The sequence below is a fragment of the Ambystoma mexicanum genome, chromosome 1q (assembly GCF_040938575.1).
Source record: "Ambystoma mexicanum isolate Mex_15411 chromosome 1q, UKY_AmexF1_1, whole genome shotgun sequence".
NCBI classification, from domain to species: domain Eukaryota; kingdom Metazoa; phylum Chordata; class Amphibia; order Caudata; family Ambystomatidae; genus Ambystoma; species Ambystoma mexicanum.
In genome coordinates this window covers 428,459,839-428,485,552 of record NC_090922.1, presented here as the reverse complement: position 1 = coordinate 428,485,552, position 25,714 = coordinate 428,459,839, and the positions used below count along the sequence as shown (strand labels likewise).

General features: G+C 49.6%; 1 protein-coding gene across 1 annotated transcript in view; it reads right to left on the bottom strand.

The window, feature by feature from the left end:
• Positions 1-25,714, bottom strand: part of NFATC3 (nuclear factor of activated T cells 3) — a 1,594,447-nt gene that overhangs the window by 334,711 nt on the left and 1,234,022 nt on the right. The window contains exon 8 of the mRNA XM_069639728.1: positions 10,871-10,997. Within this exon, the coding sequence (XP_069495829.1) occupies positions 10,871-10,997 (127 nt within the window). The remainder of the gene's footprint in view (positions 1-10,870; positions 10,998-25,714) is intronic.

The window sequence follows — 25,714 nt, the reverse complement described above, 5'->3', positions numbered from 1 at the left end:
ACATAAACCCGCTTGACCAAATTGTCTTTCTTTTGGCTCCGGTTGGGTTTATTTGCCATTTCTTTCTGTTGAAGTCCTTCTTGTGTTTTACTTTGCACGGCAAACTAGGTTTGCCTTCTTTGTTCACTGTCTTTTGGCGGGTTTCTGCCCAGAAGCCCTCCACCAGGCGCCTGGATGTCCAGGTGGGCTGAATGTGAGGGAGGGGGGTAGTCACCCCCTGCACAGGGTATTCTAGGAAACCCAAGTCGCACTTTGCCATGATTGGCTGAGGTGGTTGTCCCGGCTGGACAACCTCCCTGCTGGGAGATTGACAGCCAGTCTGTGTGAATGTGGGTTTTGCGCATAAAATGCAGGTCTCTTGGACTAGAAGTCAGAGTCGCTACTGGAACTACAAGGAACCGAAGAGAAGGGGAGAGATCGACGACTGCTGGAACTACCCCGTCCCGGTGAAGCCCTGCTGCAGTCCTAAGCTTTCTACCCTTTGACGACTAGAGAAGATCCAGTCCGGAGTCTTCTTCCCTTGAGTCTGGTGGGGATAACCAGCTCATCTTCTTCAGCCAGAGGTCGCCTTTGTGGTTGAAATCGCTGCACACTGCTGTAGTGGTCCGGATAGCCACCTGAAGAACCTCTCCTGTTTTTAAGGAGCGGACCTTTTATTCATTGTCGCTGCTGCCGGCTTCATCCCTGTGTGGTGCAGACCCCCTTCCGACGTCCTCCTTCACCTTGAAGCTTCAGGAACCGTGGGTCTGCGGGACACCAACAGGAACAACTGCCAGGGCACCAGCTGCACCATTGCAATAAGGTACTGTGTTCTGCTTGAGGAAACAGGGTGAACCCCTTTTCTTCATCTTCAAGGCTTGCCCTTGTCTGCCCTCCTTCTTATAATTTTTGCTTCCGAACATTGACAATATCGAAGTACTCTTGGCTACTTTGAATCGTGAACTGTCTGACTGTGTGATCTTCGGCAACAGGTCCCCGGTGTCACTTAACCCTGGCTCCGGCCCTTTGACTCTTGAACTCCTGTCTCTGAGTGTTTCTCGATTCTGTCTGCCTAACCAAAGTATTGCCTGTGATTTTTGCCTCCAACTCCCTCTGGGTATCTCAGGTGCTAAGTGTGTTTTTGCCCCGGTAGCATTTCATGTCACTGATAAGTGTTTAGTTATTAGACCGAACTGTGAAAAGGTGATCGCAATCGTATTCGCAGTAACATGTTTTGTTCGTAACACCGGTCTATTCAAACACAGGGTACTTACCTTGAGACTTACTGTACAAAGTGAATTGGTTAGTTGTAGTATATTTTTCGTGTGGTTTTAATCTAATAGAAGTGTCGTGTTTACAACACATGGTTTAAAAATAAATGTACTTCTATTTTTCTACCTGAAACCTTGAGTCAGTGTTTGCTTGAGTCACAGTAATTGTGGTCCCCTTGTGCAATCTCTGCTACTGCTCATATACTCTTGAGATAAGCCTGGCTGCTCCGCCACTGCTGCCACTCTGACATAGTAGTACAGGCTTGTCCCAAAGGTAAAACTTGTATTGTCACCTGTAGTCTTAATTGTGTGTAGTGGTCCCTAAGGGCACTGCACAGGATTCTGCCTAACAAACCTTTTGTGTTAAAGTTGGTCTGACCCCGGCAGAGGAAGACCCAGGGTGAAAAGTGAATCACTAGAGAAGTTGTTCATATGAGAATCCTGAGGAGAAAGGAAGTTTGAATATTTGTCGCATCAGGCCCCCTGAAGTAAGAGACTTTGTGGATGACAAAGCCTTTGGCACAGAAGGCCCTGATACTGAGATTTTGAACTGCATACTCGTGCTAGAAAAGCCAGAGTATGTGTTAAGCTCGAGTGTGCCACCTTGTCCCGTGCTGAAAATGTGGGGAAGGGAATATAACGGCTCAGCTATCCTGACATATCATTTCGTGAACACTTTTCTTTTGTACAACAGTGTTTCCCAAACCATTGTATTTAGAATGATTGGCAATAGGCTTATTAGCATGGGCCCTTTTATTTTGACAAGACACCACTAGGAATGTGTTATTATTTGATGGTCATAGCTTGCTCCCATCTATAGACTTGGGATTATATAGGGTTTTTTAAACCCAATTGAAGTTCAATAAACAGCCTTGGACTGTGATCACTTGTGTCTGTCTTACTGTTTCATACCATGTCTTCCTTACACAGGTCAGGTGAAGCTGAAGGCTCTGCCGTTTGAGTCTGGCTAAAGGTACCATGAGGCCACAGGAGGCCATCAAGTTCCCTGTAGCCTGCTGAAACCACCAGACTGCAAATGTCGTGGTCAAGAAGTAACCACTTGCGTGAGTCTTAGAATCTCTCTCCTTTGCACAAGGCCAAATCTGTGTCCGAGAAGAAAATTACCTTCAGCACCTGTGAAGATGTCAAAGAAGACTTCTTTGTATAGGCTGAGAGGCAAAGGCCAAAGCGAAAGTTCAACAGAGTAAACATCAGACACGGTCCGGTGTTGGCTGGGAGTATATTCCATTCCTGAAGTTGGGAATGGAGCAGAATGAACCTCTAGGGGCTGGGGGAATGCACAGACTCTGATGTCTGCCATGGAGCAGGTACACGGAGCATCCCCCCAGGGTTCTCCCAAATTCCCAACCTCTGTACTCTGTCCGCTCACATGCTCCCAGACAGTAGTCTTAACAAGACTTCAGATAATGGATGATTCACTCTGCAATCACAGTTTGCAAGTAAGGACTGTGATTACAGGGCAGAGGTGTGAAAGACATGCAGGTCCCCACTTACAAGATACAACCGCAAGATAGATAGATAGGGGCCACAAACACCATTGCTGAGAGAGCAGGTGGCGCACATGCTGCAGCGAAGACTCAGGAAGGCTCAACACAAGTACCATTTGATTGCACAATGGATATACATTTTATTGACTTGGCCCATGAAGGCACAGATTGAACACACGCCACTCAAACATCAGGAGAAATAGCTTGGGGCAGGGAGGTTAAGAGGCCCACCATTCCGTCCTGATTAAAAGACAATTCTGTGCAGGTGTTCCCAATGAAACAATCACTGTTCCCATTAGATACAGAACCTGGATGAATCGGGGCAGGGTATCAGCACAAGATGAGTACATTTGGAGATGGGTTGGAAGTATGTATGCAGAGACTATGAGAAAGAAAAGAGGAAGCAGGGAAAGGAGGGCATTGGAGTAGAGAACTATCAGGAGAAAGAAGGAGAAAGGATTAAGAAGGGAAAGGAAGGCGCTAGAGCCCAAAGAGGAATTTGGACGAGAACAAGAGAAGGAGGAGGAAATAGGTGGTGTAAAAAGTCCAGCATATTCGCCCCGTCTCCTCTAGTGAGAGCTCCTCTCCCCCACTTGAGGCTAAGGAGGTGAGCCCGCTAAGCAAAACCCTCCCTATGGGTTTGGGAAAGTGGGACCTCACTGGGAGTGACTCTCCCCCAGGAGACAAGGACTCCCATTACCGTATGGATATTCCTGTAACGAAAATAATATCTGAATACATGAGAATTCTGGAAGAAGTTTCATTTAACTATGGGACTCAAAACAATCTTGAAAGTATCTATGAACATTTGACACAAGGCAATGCTGGTTACTACGAGGACTTGACAGCTGATCATACTAAATACGTCCCTTCTTAGTCACGGGACAAGAATAAGAGCGTAATCAGCCTTGAATTGAGAAGGAATATGCAGAGGCCAGCCTCTGACGTGTGCACGTCAGTTGGAGGCAGAGCTGAGATTCACAGTGGAATTGGCTGTGGCACAGGCCCTGAGTAGAGAAGGAGCGAGACGCTGCCAAGAAGACGACTCCGTGTTCTACAGGTAGTCCTCTGCTGCGGTTCCAATGCCGGACCATTGTCAGTTAGGTGTTCTCTTATTTGTTTTCTCAGGATTTTGTTTGCTAGGATGTCTTCCCAATTTTGGTGGGGTGTGGTTATAGAAGGAGGGCTCTGCTTCTAACTGCCAACTTCTTCATCCAAGCCAGCTCTCCCTAGGGGTGTCACTCTGTAGCAAAGTTTCCCAGGACCTCCTTCCCCTAAGCTCTTCCCAGTACTGACAAAACCTGGCTGAGTTTTAAAGGGTTGATTGCTCCTCCCCTTGTGTATGCTCTAAGGGGGTGGCTTTCAGCTATGTGATGTGCAATGTGACACCCTCTGAATGCTCCATGTGATTGGGGACACCTGATCTATCAAAGAGCTAGCCCAAAATACCAAGGCCCAATCAGCATGTTGGATTTTATATTCGTGTGTGCTGTGGAACAAGTTACTAACCTGTAACTGTTGTTCTCCAGCATGGGTCTGGCATGGATTCACATGCTCATGAATATTCCCCGTCGTCAGGCTGGGAATCCTCGGTAAAGAAAAAATCAGTTTCAGTTTCGTTTCTGAACTGTCTTTCTCCTAATAACCAATCACTAGTCTCTGGGCATACTGCCCCCAGCCAATGAATGCCCTCTACCTAAGCCCCTCCTCTTGTAGCCATCCTCAGATTTGGTAGCACGTAAAGTGGCAGTAGCACCAAGTGAAGAGCTGCAGAGGGGTAGGAGGGAGGGTTTGCATGTAAATCCATGCCAGACCCATGCTGGAGAACAACAGTTACAGATAAGTAACTTGTTCCTTCTCCAGCATGGGGTCTGGCATGGATTTGCATGCTCATGAATACAAGAATACATAGCAGTACACACATGCACAACCACGGGAGGTGGCAAGGCTCAACATTAAGCATTTCATCAACTCAACATTAAGCATCTCTTACCTCCTCACCAGGCCCACCTTCAGGTGAACAGGTTGCGCGGGACTGCCTGGCCGACTCTGGACTCCTCCCTGGAATCCCGGTCGACGCAGTAGAATCTCGTGAAGGTGTGCGTCGACCTCCACATAGCAGCCCTGCAGATGTCCAGCAGGGGCACACCAGATAGGAACGCCGTAGTAGCAGCGATCGCTCTGGTTGAATGGGCTCTCGGACAGCCAGGCAAAAGTCGGTTTGCCAACCGGTGACAATGCATGATGCAGCCGGAGAGCAATCTGGAAACGGAAGCCTTCGAGAGGGCCTTCCCTTGGTTCACAGGTCCAAAGTTCACAAACAGCTGTGATGTCTTCCGAAAACTCCTTGTGCGGTCCACGTAGAACTTCAGCGCTCTAGCTACATCCAGCGAGTGCAAAGTCCTCTCGGCCAGCGACGAAGGAGACGGGAAGAAAACAGGTAACACCAAGGGCTCGTTGAGATGGAAGTCCGACGGCACCTTGGGCATGAAGGAGGGGTGCGTCCTCAGCACGACCCTTGTTTCGTGGAAAGTCAGGTATGGAGGCTTGCAGGAGAGGGCCTGGATCTCTCCCACTCGTCGTGCGGAGGTGATGGCCACAAGAAACGCTGTTTTCCACGACAGGAACTTCAATGGCGCCGAATACAGAGGCTCGAATGGCGGCCCCATGAGCCTGGTCAGCACCACGTTGAGCTCCCACGCCGGGGCCGGAGCCTTCACCGGCGAGAACGATTGGAACAGTCCATTCATGAACTCCTTCACCAGGTAATGGGACCTTCATCAGGGATGAGCGCCCCGGACTTCTGGTATAGCAGGAAATAGCCGCCAGATGTATCTTGATGGAGGCATGGTCCAGCCCCGCCTTGGCCTGCGACAATAAGTACGGCAGCACTTGAGGGGCCGTAATCCGCAGAGGGTTAATCTTCTCTGCCCGGCACCAGACAGAAAACCTCTTCCATTTGTGTCCATATCACTTGAGAGTTGAGGACGCCCTGGCCTTTGCAAGCACCTCCTTGCAGTCCGCCGGGATATCGTACCCTCCAAACTCTAGTGCCGCAGGAGCCAGGCCTGCAAGTTCAGGGACCCCGGGTCGTGATGGAGGATGGCGCCTCCTTCTCTGGCGAGGAGATCCGCGTCCGTCGGCAGTTTGACTGGGGGGGGGGGACGCTGACATGTCCAGAAGTTCCGGGAACCAGATCTGTCTCGGCCACGCCGGTGCGACGAGGATCATCCTGCACCGGGACCCGCTTGAGTTGATGAGTCGCAGCAGCAACGGCGGCAACGCATACAGGAACAGGCTGTTCCAGGGGAATGAGAAGGCATCGTCCACGCTCCCTGGCTGGGGAAACCTGCTGGCGAACCTCCGGCACTTGGGGTTCGTCGCCGTCGCAAATAGGTCGATCTGGGGATTGCCCCATCGTTGGAATTGCAGATCCACTTGATCCTGCTGCAGTTCCCACTCGTGTCATGAGCGCAGCGCCCTGCTGATTGTGTCGGCGATGGTGTTCTTTATTCCTGCCAGGTGGAAGGGTACCAGAAACATCCCCTGGGTGACGGCCCAGTGCCACAGATCCTGGGCCTCCTTGAATAGGGCTGTGGATCTGGTGCCTCCCTGCTTCCGTATGTAGAACATCGTGGTGGTGTTGTCGGTGATGATCGTCACCACCTTGCTCTTGAGGGACGGGAGGAATGACCGGAGGGCCCAGAACACGGCTCGAAGCTCCAGGACGTTGATGTGTAGTGACCTCTCCTCCGGGAGCCAAAGGCCTCTTGCATGGAGATCTCCAGTGTGCGCTCCCCATCCCTACAGGGAGGTGTCCGTCGTCACCGTCTCCTCATGTGCCAGGGTCTGGAAGTCTGTACCCGCCGCCAGATGAGCGCGGGTGCTCCATCACTGGATCGCTTGGCGGAAGGTCTCGCTGAGCGAGATCCTGTCTTCGAAGCTGCCCGCCGCTTGCATCCAACGGGCGTCGAGGAACTTTTGCAGTGGACACATTCGCAGCCTGCACAGGCGCACTAGGAAGATGCATGAGGACATCATGCCGAGAAGGGACTTGATGGACCTCACCCTGGCCACGTCCATGGTCAACAGCCGCTGCACCTTGCCCAGGATGGTCTTCGTCCTTTCCTCCGACAGAGAGGCCAATCGCGCCACTGTGTCGACCCTGGCTCCTGCTAGGCACTTGGTGAATACCCTGGGCGCCGACTTCAATCCGAAAGGAAGGGCCTTGAACTGGTAGTGCCGCCCTTGGACTACGAATCTGAGAAACTTTCGATGTCCTTTTAGAATGGGGATGTGGAAGTAGGCATCCTTCAAGTCCAGCGACAATAGGAAGTCGCCTTCCTCCAGCTGCCCCAGCACTTGCTGGAGGGTGACCATCCAAAACTTCTGGGCCTTGATGTACTTGTTTACACGACGAAGGTCCAGGATGGGTCACCAACCGCCGGTCTTCTTTCTTACAAGGAAATATCACGAGTACGCCCCGGAGCCTCTTTGGGACAAGCTTGATGGCTCCTTTCTTCAGCATCGCCCTTACTTCCAGCAGCAGTTGAGGGACGTGGTTTTCCTTCCTGGCCACAGGTGGAATGCGGGGGCACTTTTTTAGAAACTCAAGAGTGTGCCCGTGGCCAGGGCACCCAGCACCCATTGTTCAGTGGAGATGGACTCCCACACGCTGATGAACTTCGCCAGCCGGCCTCCCACCGGGGTGCTCAGGTGGGGGCCCGACGCTACGGCTGGTTCAGTCCTGCTTGGCAGCTGCCTCGCCGCCTTGGCCTCCTTGGCGACAACGATGAGATCCTCCTGACTTGCCGTGTCCTCTGTAGGCCTCCTGCGATAAGGAGCCACCGCCGAATCCTTTGGAGGCACCTTGCTTGCCTCCGGAGTTCCGGAAGGGTGGCCGCTGTTGCTGCAAAACTCCCAAGGCCCGAGCCGTCTCCGTGTTGACCTTAATGGCCTGCAGTGACTAGTCCACTGTCTTGCCAAACAGGCTGTTCCAGTCGAAGGGCATGTCCGAAACTCTGGTTTGCACATCCTGGCGGAAATCGGTCGCCTTGAGCCAACCGTTGCCCAACTGGCAGAAACCGGTGTCAGCAATGTCCGAGGCCACCATTATGGCGTGGTCCGATGCCACCTCGCCTTCATGCAGGATCTCCAGGGCCTGAGCCCTCTTGTCATCCGGGAGGAAGTCCAGCAGAGGAGCGATCTTAAACCACAGCTCCCTGTCATAGCGGGCCACAATCGCTAGGGCGTTGGCCGCTTTAATAGTCGTCGCCACCGACGAGATGACCCGGCGTCCAGTTTCTTCCCCTCGCCGTCCGGCGGGAGGTCGAAGTTGAAGCCGTCGCCCCCGCCGCTTTCTTCTTGGCCGCCACCATAGGCACAAGGGGGCGGAATCTGGGACCCAGTACTTCTTCTCATACCGGTCTCTCTTGGCAGGAGTTGTGGACGGTTTAAGGAGCGACAGCCTCTCGTCCCAGATGTCGTCAAGTAACAGGACCGAGAGGACCGTCTTCCTCTTGGCCTCACGCTGTTGATCGAGGAAGCCTTGCTTCTTCTGTTCTTCGGGGCAGAGCTGGAAGAGCCCGGATGCTCTGGCGATCATGGCGTGGAAGGAGCCAATTTCGTCGGGCAGGGAAGCCCGAGGAGGTGGTGATGGAAGGCCCATCCCGTCGTCACCACCGTCGTCGTCATCCGTCCCTGTCGTGGCCGTCTCTGTTCCCGTGTCATCCCTAGGGGAAGGAGATGATGGCTGTGAGGGCCGCGAAGGCTGGAAGGGCGGGAGGGATGAACTCTCCTCTGCTTGCTTGGAGGGCTTCCCGACAGGCCCGGCTCTGCTGGATCGTCCGTTGGGGGTAAGGGCAACCTTGTCCTCATCTCTGTACATAAGGCCTGGATCGCTATCAAGGTCGCTCCCGAGCTGTCCTGTGGCCCAGGTACCGGTTGCGACGGGTGCAATGGTTGGGGAGTGGAATCCTCCGCCTCCCCGGGAACCTCGTCGGCACCACCGTCGCTCACTTTGTCCGCTTCGTCGGGATCCCTCCCGTGGGACCCGACCTCCTCGAACTTCTTGTTCAGGATCTTCACGACTCCAGCTAGCTCCTCTTCAGAGTCTGTATCCATGTCCATGATGGCCAATGCCCCCCCTCTTTTTCCACCAGGGTTCTCACGGGGGTCTTATCGATGGGTTGAAAAGAGGATTGCCTCCGTGGTGGCAGGGAAACTCTTGGCCCTGAGGTCGCCTCCACTGGGGTAGCCTCCACAGGCTTCGCCAGGGCCGCCACGACTCCCTCGATAGAGGCCTTAGCCGGGTGAATCAAGGCCTTCACGACTTTGGGTGCGCTTGAGGCCTTCACTCCCCTCGGCTGTCTCCGTCGGGATCGACCGTGACTTTGCCCGAAGCTTACCCGGGTTCTCCGATTTCCTATTCCCCGAGCCAGAGCGTTGGCTCGTGGTTGATGGCATCGGTGAAAGTGCGCCCTGCCTGGCAGCCGAAGAGCCCGACCGTTCGGCGCTCCCGGTGCCCGCGGATTAGCGGTGCTTTGCCTTTTGTTGGGCCCCTGTCGCCGGAGCGCCCTCAAAGGTCTTAGAAGACCGCTCGGACCTCTTCTTCTCACCTAACGCTGGGCTCTTCCCCTCCAATCAGTTGGTGAGGTGGATACGCCGATCCTTCAGGGTCCGCTCCGACATGTTCTTGAAAAACGCACAGTCCTTCTCCACGTGCGTTTTGTCTTTGTGAAGGCAGTAGAGGCATCTAGAATGCTCGTCCTCTTTGAAGAAATTCTGCAATCCGCATCCAGGGCAGTTCCTGAACAGCTTGGATCCGGGCGTCGTGCTTCCTTTGTCCTGGGCCATGTCCACGTGGGGTAGGCCTCAAAGACCTTCTGGAACCCTCGAAGAAGCGGAGCTTGACGAAAACTTTGCCCTTGAGGGGTGTAGAAAATTCCGAAACGGGTACCTGTTGATCAGAAGTAGAAACGGTGGAGCTTGAGGCTAGATTGACCAACAAAATGAGATTAAACTCCTTGAAAATCGCAAAACGTAGTAAAAGCTCGAGAGATATAGCACGAGGACTTCCAATACTTGAACGTGCGCTAAAAATTCTGAGGATGGCTGCCAGAGGACGGGCTTAGGTAGAGGGCAGTCATTGGCTAGGGGCAGTATGACCCAGAGACCAGTGATTGGTTATTAGGAGAAAGACAGTTCAGAAACGAAACTGAAACTGATTTTTTCTTTACCGAGGATTCCCAGCCTGACGAAGGGGAATATTCATGAGCATGTGAATCCATGCCAAACCCCATGATGGAGAAATATGGTTTCTCATCACCTTCCTTTTTGGCTGTCTGCTGCCACCTCTGTTTAAGAGCCCAAAGTGTGGTTGAACCATACAGAAAGCTTACGGTAAGTTGATTAATGAAAAACATATTTGGTGTGCCGTGTTTTTGTTGCAAAGAAACTTTCAAATTGTAACTCCCGGGATATATTTTCCTACAGCATGGGTGGATTATTTTCCTGAGGCAATGGGGAAAATACATTGTATTTGCGGGGACAACCCAAACGAATCTATTAATCTCCCTTTGCAACATTGCAAGAAGAAACAAAGTAACAAAGCCTTTGATTAGGCTGTTGCAATGTTTCCTCTGTGCACTTAAAGCGAACAGGTTTAATTATTTCCCCATGAGCACAGTGTAAAGGACTGAATGCCCGTTACAGAGGGTGGAGCATGCAGGAGTGCAGTTATGCATGCCACTCATGCATGCAGTTGTTCCTAGTAAAAAAAGAACGATAGGGCATTGCTGTGCAATTATAGTTTTGGCTGTGTCCCAGTCGAAGAGAACCCCAAATGTCTGGAGGAAAGGGAATGGGATATACAAATATCTGAATGTACAACTAAGGGTTCTAAAATTATTTTTGGGATGTTTCGACCACAAGCACTTCATCTGAGGACTCCTGCTTTCTCATATCGCAGAAACCCTATTTTTGACAGATATCAGCAAAAACCTTGCGATCCATGCAATTCAACAAGACACAGATTGCTATATGATGGAACAAAAGAACAGAAAAAAGGGCATTTAACAATATAGTACAGTTTTTAATAGTACACATTTGTACCTGGTGCGTAAGTAAAGCGTTGCGACTGGCTTCTTTTTCTTTTGCCGTTGCAAAGATAAAACTGCACCTGGACAGCAGCTGACACTGTTTTGTTGTGGTATGGAGGTACTTCAATAACAACGTTGGGCTACAAAACATGAATTAAAAGGTGCCATTACATTCCTTTTTTTTGCCAACCTACATGCCAATCGCTGATTATTCAATGAAAGTCAACTGCTTACGGTATGCCATACCTATGCAATTTAGATCTCTGAAAAGCAATCACTGATATACCTGCTTCTCCCTTAACTTCCACCCTTCTCAGTGTGAAGTTCACCTTCAACATCGTCGCATCGACAGATGTTGTACTTTTTAACACAGTACACATCAAAATAGGTAAGTGTGAATAAAGTACATCATGTACAATTAGGCGAATAAAGTGAATACCACGCAATGATGTAAACTCAATGTACATTATTCCCCAAGAATTCTGGGAAACCTAAAATAGTAAGCATTATTCACAATCAATCTAGCTTTTTTGCATCATTCTTACTGAAAGTAGTAATTCGGTAATGGGAGTTTCAAGGTCACAAAATTATTGGAAGAACAATGTAATCCCCCTGTAATGTTAGTTCTCAAACACTGGTACCTTTGACAGATCACAGGTCTCCATTCCAAACTATAATCCTTGATCTCAGAGTATTCTAGGATCCGAATTCCCCTGGGCAAAGCTAGATTTGTCTTTGGAGGAATAGCAGAAATGCAAAAGCAGACAAGTGGGGTGGATGGGATGTATATAAATCTGCAAAGGCTACTAACGCAGAGGGTAAGCAGAGTATTTTCTCAAGAATTGGAACTTTCAAATGACCTTCCTTTGAAATCAAAAGACTGGATGTGTGAAGCAAGCCCTGAGCCGGAATATGTTTTTGAGAGCTCTTGGCTGGCCTGAGAATCTGCAATCCACTCTGAATCGAAAGAGCACAGTTTGAAGCATGTGCAGAAATAGCATCTTTGGACATCTCTGGTAATCCCACATTATCACAGCGTGCTTTTGTGGCAGCAGGTCCACTTGTGGAAAACTATGGCCGGAGAAGGGGCAGTTCATTTTTAGATAATAAACTGAACATCTTCCTTCCAAAGTACCTTTCCTTTCACAAGGGTGTCACATGGAGCAAACAACTGTCGAGTGTGGGTGAAACCTAGAGTTATGTGTACGCAATGCAGTTTTTTGGCATCAAGAGTATAAAGGAATAATCTTGCTGTTGGCAAGTTTGGGAATAAGACCATTACAGTAATGAACCGTCTGGTTTACACGAGAAGTTAATTATTTTTCACTCAGATCCTGGTTTGTCTAAATAACCCCATTTTGTTAAATTTCACTAATGCTCTTAGAAGTTAAAGACAGAGTGTGGGGCGCTCATGAGCTTGTGGCTAAGATGGCCCCTCTTCTTTGAGCTCCGAGGGCGCTGTGAGGGAGAAGAAGGCTGTGCTCGAGCCCGATGATGGGAGCTCCGACTTGCTGATCTAATGTGTGAGGGAGCCGGATGCCTACCACTGTATTTTGGGGTGACACGATTCCAGCCTTGCCCCCCCGGTGTGAAGTCGCATCTGCTGGGTGTCGGAGGAGAGAAATAAAGCAGCTGAGTTTGGGCCCAGTAGAAGCTGGAGGCAGGCCTGGGCTCCCCCTGCGAGACCTGGGCGCCAGCAAGGGCAGCAGAGCAGTGGAGGTGCTGCGGCCCTAGCCCGGGGTGGCATACCCGCCCGGGTCCTGGCGGCCACTGGATTAGCACCTGGGGGCTGCCGACGGGCAGCTGTGGAGCACTGGAGGAAGCCTCGACACCAGCGTTCTTGTGGAGGTGGGGCCAGGCGCACTGCTCGCAGTGGTGATGGGCTGAGGCCTGGAGGTTCAGGCCCCCACACGCAGGTAAGCCCAGCAGTGCTGAGGAGGAGCAGAGTGAAGGAGGGCCTTCCCGTCGCTCAGACGGCTGTTCCCCAGAGCAGTCGGGTGGCCGGGCGTGTGGCGGCTTGTGCAGCAACCGCCACACCTGGTACTGGTGCAGACTGCTGGGCTAACTTCATTTTTGCTGACCAGGAGGGATAAGATAGCGTGAGGCCTTGGGCGTGGGGCGACCAGAGGCGTGAGGTGCCCGGGGTGTTTGGGGGACTAGGCCTTGCATGTGCCCGCGTGTTGCCTCCTGGACTCCTGTTGGCCCACAGCGCTGGAGGTACAACTGGTCCCACACGTTTGAGATTTGACACGACCTGAGGAGAGTAAAGTGGCTTTTTGGGCTTAGACCTCAGGCCGAGTGTCTGGTGAAGCCTGCCCAAGACTGCCTGGTGTGAGTGTACTGGGGCAAATGTATTGCCGCACATAAGAAAGGACATGGTGGAGCCTGCAGTTGGGGCTGGACCTGCTGTAGCTTTGACAACACGTGGCTGTGGATCGTATGCACCCAACTGTGGGTGGACATGCCTGATGCTAGGACCTCCTGCTAAACCCTTATATAACAGTCTGCAATTGTTCGCCTACGCTCATCTGTTTGGCGGCCTGGTGCGCGATTGGAGTGCAGGGCTGGGACCGTACTGGGGACTGGTTTAGGTCTGTGACACACTGTGGGCCGGGAGTTGATGGCCAAAGGCACTAAGAGGCAGGGGTGCCTGCAATTTGTACCAAAAGAAAGCTTGCTACTGGGCAGGGGAACAATGGCAGCACCAGGGCCGCCTGGCAGAGAAGTTGGAGTGTCCCCGACCGTGGTGGGACCTGGGCGCCAGCTGACCCACCACCAGAACTGAGTCTAGTATTGGCGAAGATGAAGTGCGGCTTTGCCGCATGCAGGAAAGGATCGAAAAGGGGAGTCGTTGCATCACGGAAGGCGGAACACAGCGTGGGAGTCCTGGAGGATACAAGCAATGAGGTGTCGAGTGCGGCTATTCGAGGCTTGCAGAACAAGATGAGGGATCTCCGGGACCAAAACAAAGACCTTGAGGCGAGAACCAGGTGTAACATCATCAGGGTAGTCGGGATCCCGGAGTCGGTATCTGCGCTGAACGTGGAGGTGTTCATGGAAACCTTTATCACAGAAGTACTGAAAGATCTGCCAGTGTCTGCCCAATTCCTGGTAGAGAAGGCCCATCGGATCTCAACTCAAACACAGACCGGGGCAGAACCCCTGCCCAGTAATAGCCGAGCTGCTTAGTTATCGAGACCGTGACACTATTCTGCGTAGGGCTCGTGAACTAAGTGAGCTACAATACAAAGACGCCAGAGTCTTTTTACCAGGATTTTGCACCATCAGTTCAGAAGGCCCGGCTGTGCTTTCTGGCTGCCAAGTGACTGTTGAGAGACTGTGGATTGCAGTATGCAATGTTCTAGCCATCTAGGTTACGGGTGATTCATGACAACAAAACCCACTTTTTTACAAGCCCAGCCGAAGTTATTGCCTTTGTGGAGTCTCTTCCTAAGCCTTAGGAGGGGGAAAGGGGCTCATCAACGGCTCCTCGAACATTGTACCTGAGGCAGTAGGTGCACTGCCTGAGTTGATACTTTGTTACGGCTAGGTGGGATTATACATCCTCGGTATATACAATGTGCTGGAGCACCCGAGTATGGCGTGATGGCGATGATATTCTGTAATGAAACGGGTCAACTGTTGGTTTTCCTTGAAGGGTTGGGCCTCCTCCTCCTGGCGGTCTTGGAGTGGGTGGTTGTGTGTGGTCGCCGAGTCCAGTGCCCCCGGGCTGTTGCCCAGTGTTTGTTTAGAGAGGGTGGAGATGATGGGGCGTGAGTTTTCCACTGCTAGTTGGTGTTGGGCAGTGTGGGTGGGGGTGGCATGGATTGAGCTAATGCATGAGATTGTTGGAAGCGTGCGGTGGGAAGGGGTTTAGGGGTAATTTTGTTGAAAATTGGTTCACGTCTGCATGGAATGGGTTGGTGCACAGTCGTATTTTGTTGGAGACATGTGGAAACCAGTGCTCAGGTGTGCGGAGCCGGGCTGAATATTGAATACAGAAGTTATGCATGGGTGTAATATTATAAATTGGCATGTGAAGGGGTTGAACAATCGACGTAAAACCAGAAAGGTGGTAAATTACTGTGAGCGCCACAGTGCCAAGGTGATTCTTTTGCAGGAAACCCATTTGGTCGGAACTAATGATGGGGTGGCAAGGGCGTGGGGTTCCAACAGATTCTCCATGTCTGTGGGTGGCATGGGGAGACTGGTACAAATCGGGTCTGTTTAGGCAAGTCAATGTAGCCTGAGGCCTCTGGGAGCTGTGAGAGAGAAGGTAAATGCACCGTTATCTCTACACTCAAGGAGGCCAATGTCTATAAAAAAGCGTAGGTCCAGGCACCTCCTGTGTGTGGCAATTGTGGTGCAGTATTTGACTATAATATATTAATAAAACAATGCGTTGTCATAGTTACAAAAGCTCCAAAGACAAGCAGGCTACATTGACTTGCCTAAACAGACCCGATTTGTACGAGTCTCCCCATGCCACCCACAGACGTGGATCTCAGAGTCCAGAACTCTTAAACAGGACTCCCAGCACAGCGCCCCGCTGCACCACAGCAGACGGTAAGCTGATTTCTTGTAATACACCACCAGTGTATTTTTGGCAACAATTAGCCTTTATTCATTAATATCTAAATCAATCATTGATCCCCCGAGATCCTGACAGCTCTCTATTCCCCCACAGATCACCTTTTACGGACAGCACCACCACCAGCGTTCATCCTGATGAAGGCCACTACCACCCAGGGCTCTTATCCAGCCCGTTTTGGCCACAACACTTCCGTGTCGATGTTTTGTGGCACAACCCTTGTATATATGTGTTTATAGATGGTGTTGTGTACACTATATTTTTTTAGTACCCCCGGACCAACCACAGTCCTGGGTCGCACCTTGTAAAAATTCTATGTCACCACTTACCTGTATTATACACTCGTGCATCACTGTGGAAATTGTCTCTCAACAATCAAAGAGGACGAAACTCACCTGTATTTCCCTTGTAAAAACAACTGTCTGTCCCAAAAAAACTTTAGTGCTTATCGAAAGTCTTGTAAATGTTTAAATCCCTTCATCTGTACAAAATCGTTTTGGAGGCGAAATAAAATAGCTTCAAAAATTGACAGCTGTCTACGGATCTTTTCACCCTGATTTCACGCATTTTGCATACAGGTACCCTCCTGGGCATATCAGGACTCCGCCAGGCGCCCTTTATATATTCTTGTAAACGTAATCTGAAATGACTAACTGTTCTGTCATCTAATTATTCGACCCCAAACGTTTTTGCAACCAGCCAATGCTTGTTTTGGCGAATAAAGCACAGTTTCATGTTTTCGGGGAAGTTCAGCGATCTCCTGCCTTGTGGCACATTCACAAAGCTGCAAAACGACCTCTTCGCAAGCTCTCCATGATAACCGCAACAAAGGCTTTGTGTGAGATCTGAGGCATCCGACATTCTACTCAAGTGATTCTCAATGCCGAGCAACACTGCTAAAGTGCACACAACATTTGCGTTTTCAAAGACACGCTCCAATTCTTTTCACCAATACCAATACCATTTACTTTAGCGCTTCAGCTAGGATAGATAATCCGGCCTCAGAAGCCGTTTACAGTATGCCTACTTGCTAAACTGAAGCAAAGTTCCTAGTGATGGACCATTGCTCATTCTACAGTAGCAGAAATGTGGCGTGATCTGCTTCAGGAGTGAAAGGACCAATTGAAGCCTTGTTGTTAATGACACATTTCAGTATCCACGGCAGGATAAGGATTTGTCTGCTACCAATGCAATCAATCCTGGAATTAATGAATGCGATTCTCAACTGTTAATCGTTACCATCCAGAAATGAAATGCGCTTTTTAGATGCCAACGTTTCTTCGGGGCTCGGACCATAAAAGTCAGCTTACATTATTTCTGACCTGGAAATGATGCTTCACTCACGTGAACCTCCTGCATCCTACAACGTGGGGTTAATAGAGAACAGACCAACACACAGTGACCAGTCAGCTCAATGATAAACTATTCAAATCATCCTGTATGGAACATCCTCAGCCTCCCTGTGGTTAAATCCAGAAGCCATGAATAAGCGTTATCTGAAGGCCATGCCCTTTGCAAAAACTAAGTTCTCCTTCATTCCTGTGCTTCAGTGTGCATGGCTCTGTGATTGTCATATCTGCTTTCCTCCCTCTGCCGGTGCCCCAGCCTGCCATTTTTAGGCCCAGACACTTGACACATTTCCAGTATTGTTGGAGACAATTTCAGGAACACACTCGTGTTCCAAGCAGAGTTGGACCTTGACACTTTTCACACCAGAAGATGTTTGCATCAATTCAGTAAGTAGGCATACTATAATGTAAAATTGGAATGGGTGACCGCTCATTGCTACACAACAATATTTATAATATTTTTGTAACGCCCAGAACCTGGGGCATCATAGCGTTTGGTATAATAGACAGAGACATAAGTTAACAGTTTCTAGACAGTGATAGGAGGCGAGCATAAGCAGTTAATCAGATTTGTCGAAAATACATTTTTTTGAAGGTAGGATAAGAGGTTCATTCCTAATGGCGGTCGGGAAAGAGTTCCAGAGCGTAGGAGCTGTAACACAGAATCTGACACTCCCTGCTCTTCTGAGTGTGCAGAGATACTGGAACTGGATCTTAAAGAGCGCATTGCGACTCTCTGGGTGATACAGTGTTGAGGTAGAAGGGCCCCTTTGTAAATGCACCGATGGGCAATAGTAAAGGTTTGTAATCGAGGCAGGCTTTAATTGGTAGCCAGTGGACAGCCCACCTTGTTGCCAAAATGTCGTTGGATCGTTGCAATCCAAAGGCAGCACAAAGTGCTTTGTTCTGTAGTAGTAAAGATTTTGCCAGATTGGATGCCAAAGTGCCCATGAGTAGGACGCTACAGTAGTCCAGCTTGGTAAGTACGAGTGCTCTTGCGAGACTAAGGCAGTTGCTCTGAGAGGAAATGCCTGCTCAGTGAGAAGCCTGGAAGTATAGGCAGTCACTGAGGAAAGTACATGTATGTGCCTGGTCATGGCCAGGTCCGCTTCAAGATGAACACCCAATGTTTTAGCCTGTTTCAGTACTGGCATGATAGCACCATCAATGTAAAAAGTGGTGAAGTGAGTGTCGCGGGTGCTGCAACACTGCACTATCCCATTGCCTAGTTTTCACCATGGAGATCAGAATGAGCTACGTTTAAACTTTTTCTCTGCATTTAGAATTCTGCTGTCTTTACCACACTGACTTGCTCCGGGATTTTTTAGCAACACATCTAGTGTTCCATCTATGGATGAATCGAATCTGGTGATCTTGCCTCCTTTCATTTTGTAAATGGCACATTTTACTTTAACATTACAAGTTGTTGCACAATACAGACAATGCTGTCACACCATTCTTGGAGATTTTCGAAGACTGTTTTGACTTCACAGGAGGGAAAATCTGATATGTTGCATGGTTTTATACTATTTCAACTACTTCACCCTGCAGTCGTCATAGCAAATCATGCATGGTTTGCCTCATTGCACTAAAGGAAAGCATATCATTTATTTTCCATATGTGTAACAAAAGTTTGAGAAGGCTGTGGATATTTGTAAGGCAAAACCTGTGCAACACCACAAAAACTATCTCCCTGTTCCATCATCGTAAAGAAGCAATCTACTCATCCTCCCCTAGAAGAACAAGTTACTTATCCATGGAAACGTTCTTTCAACTGGATGTTCCTTCCACGTATGCCTTATCTTTGATATTTGCAATATCCCAGCTTTGCTGCCTCTGAAAAATTGTTCAGCAGGGGGCGCTGTGCGTTGATGTCTGTCGAGTCGATGTCCCTCAGAGGCCTCCGTCTCGACATCACGGCAGGTATATGTAGCACGCACAACGCCAGTTGGCCTCAGTTCCGTTTTGACTAGTGGAGCTTTGCCTTGTGTTCGACGGTTATTCCCCTGGAGAGAGCGTAGACTGCAACTGCAAGGGAAATTCTACTGTGGGGTAGGTTAGGAGGGGCGATAAGGAATACGTGGGAGGAACATCCAGTCGAAGAAGGCTACCATGGATAAGTAACTTGTTCTTCGAATGGATTGTGTCCTACCACGTATTCCTTCTCTTTGATACACTCCCAAAGAAGTTTATGTAATTTGGAGATGGGAGTAGAAATTAGTGTGGTTATTTATGCACTGAGTGCAATACTGCTTTTCCAAAAGCAGAATCTTGGCTCAAGGAGGAGTCTAAACTGTAATGTTCAGTAAAGGTATGCACAGACTACCATGTGGCAGCTGCACATACATCTTTTATCAGAACTCCACTGTGCAAAGCAGATGAAGGTGCAATGCCCCTGGTCGAATTAGCTCTTAGATATTCTGGAGGGTATTTAATCTGCCAGTCTGCAACATTCCGATATTGTTAGTATAATCCATCTGGATATAGTTTGCTTGGTAATTGTCAGTCCCAATTTGTGACCTGAATAACTGGTCATCCTGCTGCAATTTTGCCAATCTGGAGATGTGAAAGCTCAGTGCAAGTCTAAGGTCTCCCTTCCCCGGATGTGGAGGAGGATAAAAAGATGGTAACATTATCTTCCGACTAACATGAAACTCGGAACAATTTTGGGGAGAAAAGTAGGCTTTACTTTTAGTATCATTCTGTCTTTATGAAAAACAGTATGAGGAGGCTTGCAGGATAAAGCCTGTAGCTCACTCACCCTTCGGGCTGATGTTATAGCCACTAACAAGACAGTTTTCAGAGTTAGAAGTCTTAATGGACAAGAATGTAGAGGCTTGAAAGGAGCTCCCATCAAGTAGTTTAACACCAAGTTGAGATCCCATAGTGGGGCTTGAAATGGGATTGGCGTGTCAGTCCCTTTAGAAATTGTACTACTAAAGGAATCTTAAAGTAGGAGACTTCCTCTGAAGTGTGCTTAAAAATAGAAAGCGCTGACAGATGTTCCTTGATGGTACCAATCTGGAGCCCCAGATTCGCCAGATGTAATAGAAAGGATAACACCATTGATGTATTACATGAGAAAGGATCAACATTCTTATCACTACACCAGCTGCAGAACCTATTCTAGCGGCAGCAGTATAAAGATATGGCTGCTGGCCTTCGGGCCGAAAGCAACACCTCCATTACGTCGTCCGGGAGGTCCCAATCCTTGCATTTGAGTCTCTGAAAAACCATATGTGAAGGCCCAGAGTCCTGGTATCCGGAAGGAGAACCCAACCCTCATCTCGCGAGAGAAGGTTCTCTCTTTGTGGAAGACGTATCGGGGGCAGCTGGACATGTCCAGAAGGTCAAGGTACCACGTCCTCCTGGCCCAGTCCGGGGAAACTAGGATCATGGATTTCCTGACCTTCTCAACCTCCTGATTACGTGTGGAAAGACAGGGATTGGAGGAAACGTGTATAGGAGTGGAAACTCCCAGTCCATCACGAATGTGTCTCTTAGAGCTCCTCTCGGGGGAAGTTGGCACTGGTCACTAACAGATCTACTTGAGGGGTTCCCCAAAGCGTGAAGGACTTCCTAAGCTATTTCCCACTCGTGGAAGATTGTGCTCTGCCTGCTCAAGCATCCGCCGTCGTGTTCTTCTCTCCGGCTAGGTGAACTGCCGACAGAGATTCCTTCTTGTATTGCCCAAAACCAGAGCTGCATTGCCTCTCTGCAGAGTGGTAGTGACCCTTCACCACCTCTCTTGGTGAGGTAGTAAATGGTCACTGTATTGTGAGGGCAGGAAGGCCTTCAGTGCTAGCCTGATTGCCGTCAGCTCTAAAAGGTTGATATGTAGTGTGGACTAAGATGGAGACCAACGACCGCTGATTGTCAAATTGTCGGTATGGGCTCCCCACCCCGCGAGTGAGGCGTCCGTCACTGTTATCTTCGGCCATGGTTGCCAAAAAGGTTCTCCTTTCAAGATGCTCTCCCGACAGGCCTGCCACTGAAGATCCAGTGAGACCCTGTTGGGGATTTGTAGGAGATCTGACATCCTTCCTGAGAATTGTGACCAGTGGGTCCTGAGAGGCCACTGGAGAGATCTCTGGCACCAGAAAAATGCAGGATGCCATGAGAACGAGCAACCTCAGAAAATCGAAGGCCGGCAGATGTTGGGCATTCTGGAATGTTGTCACCCTTTGCAGAATGTCTTGAGCCCTCACCTCTGGTGGCAAGGCTTTTACCAGACATGCATCCACGACTGCTCCGATGAACTTGAGTCTTTGTGATGGTATCATGTGGGACTTTGTGAAGTTGAGGGAGAAGCCCAGCTAGTGAAGGGAGTGAAAGGTGTAGGTGAGATGTTCCAGGGCCTGTTCTAGGGAACTGGCCCAGATCAGCCAATCGTCCAGGTAGGGGTAGATGTGAATCCCCTCTTCTCCTGAGACTCGCTGCCACCACCGCCATTAGCTTGGTGAAAACCCTTGGGGCGGAGGTCAGCACAAATGGCAGAACCTGAAACTGATGAGAACCGCCAACGGCAAACCTCAGGTACTGTCTGTGCTTGTGATGGATCGGCACATGAAAGTAAGCATCTTCGAGGTCTAATGACCCCATCCAATCTTGAAGCTGGAAATCCTGAAGGATCTGAGAAAGGGTTACCATCTTGAACTTGTCCTTCTTGAGGAACTTGTTCAAGTCTCTTAAGTACAAGATGGGTATCAATCCCCCGTTCTTCCAGGGAATTAGAAAATATGGGGAGTAGCAACCCGTGTTCCTCTCCACTACAGGTACCGGTTCTATAGCACCTTTCCCTAGCATGGTTAAAATCTCCTGCATAAGGAGCGGATTTGGAACTTTCAAAGAGTTTTTCGCATTGGATGACTCAGAGGTTTTTGCAGGAAAGGTAGGCAGTAACCATGGGCAACTGTTTCCAATGCCCAAGCCTATGAAGTAATAGTCTGCCATTCTGTCAGATGCTGACAACCTACCTCCTACTGCAGTCTTGTGAACGAAGACCTAAGAGAGGTTTTGGAGCAACTGAGCAGTGGCTGAAGGTAAGGCAGCCGCTGTGTAAAGACTGGAGGGGGTATCTGTACTCCTGCTCTCTATATGGCAGAGTAGAGGCACAGAGCAGCCCAGCCAAGATTCTCTATTTGGTAAACATGGACGAGCAATCAAGACTTAAGCTCTCAGGAGGTGATGCAGGCTGGTTCTTAAGTGCAGTGTAGTCCCCAAGCACCCACAAAGTAATGTCCACACACTATGTTAGTGAAAACATAGTTCTTTATATAAATAAGGTTTCAATTATATACACAATCACAATAACACACTTTGTGCTCAGGCAATTCTAAAATGGTAAATGTATACAGTGTCAATGTGGTACCACAATTACTTCTTAGATACCATTAAAATGCATCAACTGTAGACAGTTTCAACTGGCATACAAATCAATGAATAAAGTGAACCAACAATAGACTTAAGAGGAAAACAAGTTGGTTAAATAATTGGTAGAATACTGGGCCCCTACCACTAAGCACAGTTCTGTATGAGGATCTTCCCACTTGGGCACCTGTACAATAAGGTATATTGACAAGCCCAGTCCATATATTGTATATTAGAGCCTTATTTCCTTCTATAAAAAAGTTCTACCACCCCAATGTACCTGGTTTAGAAGTGTTAGACATCAACGGATCCTTCTTGAGGTACTCCCTTTAAGACAGGAGCCACGGATCATGGAGATCCCTTGAAGAAAAGGTGAACAAAGACGTTGAGGCAGCAGCTTCGGTCTGGGCGGTGCTCCTCGACGATCGGTCGTGGACGTCCTGCAAAGATGAGGCATGCAGTGCACCTCGACGACGATCGTTTGTTGCCGCAAAGAGTCAATGAAGAACTTTGGCCCAGCAAGGGCGTTGGTTCGTCTGCGTCTTTGCGGTCTTGGGTGGCCTGATGCCCACCGGCAGATTCTCCTCGGTTAGTCAGTGGCCTTGACGTTCTCCAGCAGGACAAATCGGTTGTCGGTGATGAGCGAGGGAGTTCTTGTTTCAAGCTGTCCCCGCCTCTGGGCAACACGGCTTTGACAGGCCTCCAGCGGTCACAGCGATCCACCGAACCCTGGTCGACAACGGTGGACGGAATGTCCGGGCGCTTCTCTTCGGTTTCCTCAGCGGTCCCAGTCACCTGTCGACAGTCTTTCGCAAGGCTGACTTCAAGGGCGCTTCGGCAAAGGTCAGCTGGTGCACAATGGTCCGTCGTAGCTCGGGAAGAGGTCTCCTAGCCAGGTGCTCTCTTGGATCAGTCCTCGACGGCACAGCAGCTTTCAGATTGTGAAGGGAACAGCGGTTTACCTTCTTCCGGCTCAGCTCCGAGATCAAGCATAAAGTTTCGTCTTCAGCTTCTGAACGATTTCCATCAGTGAGAGGTCCCCAGATATTTCCAAAAAGGTAGCAGGTGCTCCTCTCCAGAAAGAACATGGCATGATAACCTGTTCTGAGATGAGAGTTTGCAGCTCACGCTTTTTGCTCACTGTACCTGTCACAGATGTGAAATATCCATTTGCATATCAGTTTGTCCTGCCCACATGGGCAGTCCGCACCGAAATGCTATGGCAATTCCTCTCTGAACAAGAGTACCAACAGCAATCCCATACATGTGTTTCAGCCTTGTTGGGCCTCATCAGTGAGGTGAAGCTGTACCTCTATGAGCACAGTGAGTAGGGAGTCCATGTCTGGTTGCCCCCAGGTAACTCAGGGTGACCAACCCCAAGTTCCTTGCAAATATTACAAAAAAGGAAGCAGGCGCTCCTCTCCAGAAAGAGGTCCCCAGATATACTGTTTGGTCTCTCATTCACTCTGCTGGGTCACACTCAGTCAACCAATCATTCAGAAGGGCATTCATGCAGGCTGGCAGCCAATCAGGCTCACAGTGCATTCAGGTCATTCTTCTCCATCCAGATACTCACAACAAGGAATGTGGATTCGGACAAGCACCCAGCTATTCAGCACTCCACACTGCATTCATACTAGTTTCGGGCAGGGCTGTCTCAGATACCAGAAACCAGACACCCATAACATGAAATGCATATTGGTCACACACTCCATTCACCTATGTCCCACCCCAAGGCGTACCCACAACAGTCACTGGGAAGGCTCCAGCCAGTCTGGCCTGGACTTCCCCACAATACCATATATGGAACTTCGACCCAACAGCCAGTCAGGGGAAGGGACAGAGTCAGGGCTTCCCAGAACTTTGGGAAAACAGGGTAACTGGAAATAGCAAGCAAGAGGCCACAGGGGCCATCTTGTCTCCTATCAAGAATCAACTGATTCCAATGGCAGGGCCTGGGTATCCCAAAATGGAGGATATTCAAAGCACCCATAAACTTTAGCATGGAGCTGCCACCAGCCCATTCCCTGCTTTGTGGGCCACAAACAGGTGCCCAAAAACATACACTAGGGGGACAATGTTGTACCCCCACCCATGGGTGCCATAAGGGTATCCCAAGGGTCTGTTCACCAAACCAAAAAGAGGAAGAGCTGCACTGCCAGGAGTCCCAAATGGAGTCCTGTGCAGAAAATAACACAGAACATGCATGATAAAATGAGTACAGGACAAGGACATAGAGGCCCTGTCCCTCCAATGCATTTCCAGCATCACACGCTGGAGTTGCGGTTTTAGTATTTCTTCCCCGTCCACCACGGGGGAATCGTCTGTCATCTTTGAGCTGCCTGTCCGCTGCCTCTTCCAAATGTGGAGTAATGGCGTACCTGTGGGGCAGTTTGGAGTTTGTCCTACTGCAGCTCCAAGGGATTTTTCTGCCGCCTTGGAAGTTTGCAGCTTCTCCAAACTCTCATCAGCTTTGTTTCCAAATAAATGCATGCCATCAAAGGGCATGTTGAGAAGCCTGGATTGTACGTCTGGGGCAAATCCTGACTTTTGCAACCAAGCAAATCTGTGCATCACTGTACTAGCTGCCATAGCTCTGCTGATACTGTCAACAGAGTCGAGAACAGTCTGGAAGGATTTGCACAGTGCGTCTTTCCCATCTTTGACGATGTTAAGGAAACCGTCTCGCTCTTCCCTCTCAGGGATATGGTCAGCTGCCATAGAAATACACTCCCAAAGGGTGTGTGTGTGTGAAACTCGCTAGCGTGCACGTAGCATTGGCAGATTTTAAAGCCATACTGCCAGCCGAAAAAACCTTTTTGGCAATGGCGTCATCCCGTTTGTCATCTCTATCCTGGGGTATGGTAGGGTAGACATTTTGTCTACCTGTGGAAGTGGCTGCTTGCACTACAAGGTTTTCTGGAGTTGGGTGCTTGGAGAAGTAGAAAGGGTCAGAGTTAGAAACTCTGTTCTTAGCTGTCAGTTTTTTTATTTACAGCAGGAACAACCTCTGGTGCTTCCCAATTAGAAGCCACCATATTTTGCAAGGCTTGGTGAAAAGGGACAATTGGATCCTCCTGTGGCCTTCTGTCCAATATGTCGGTGAGATCAACCTGTTCAAAAACGGGTGTGGGTCTTGACCATCCCATGTATTCCATGACCCTTGACTTGACATTAGCTGTCTGTATGTTACCTCAGCGTGGTCACCAATGTCTGCCCTTCCAAATTCAACCTCAGGTGAGGTGTCAATCCCACTAGCCTCATGAAGGCAATCTTGCGAGTTTTTCCTCTGATATGAGCGCCTCAGACACGGATGGTGTCCCATACTGTAGTCCAAAGGGTCTTTCTTCATCAGAGGACTCCTCTGCATCTTCATATATTGAAGAGAGCTTCCAGACTCCCCACAAGGCTCCCCCTCCTGCAGCATCTCCTGAATTCAGCCTGTGCCAGGCGGCTGGTGTCGTCTATTTATGGGAAGGTACAGCGTGAGTCTCCCCAAGTGCTTTTGAAATGCAGACGACAATGGGAATAGGATGCTGGGGGCATA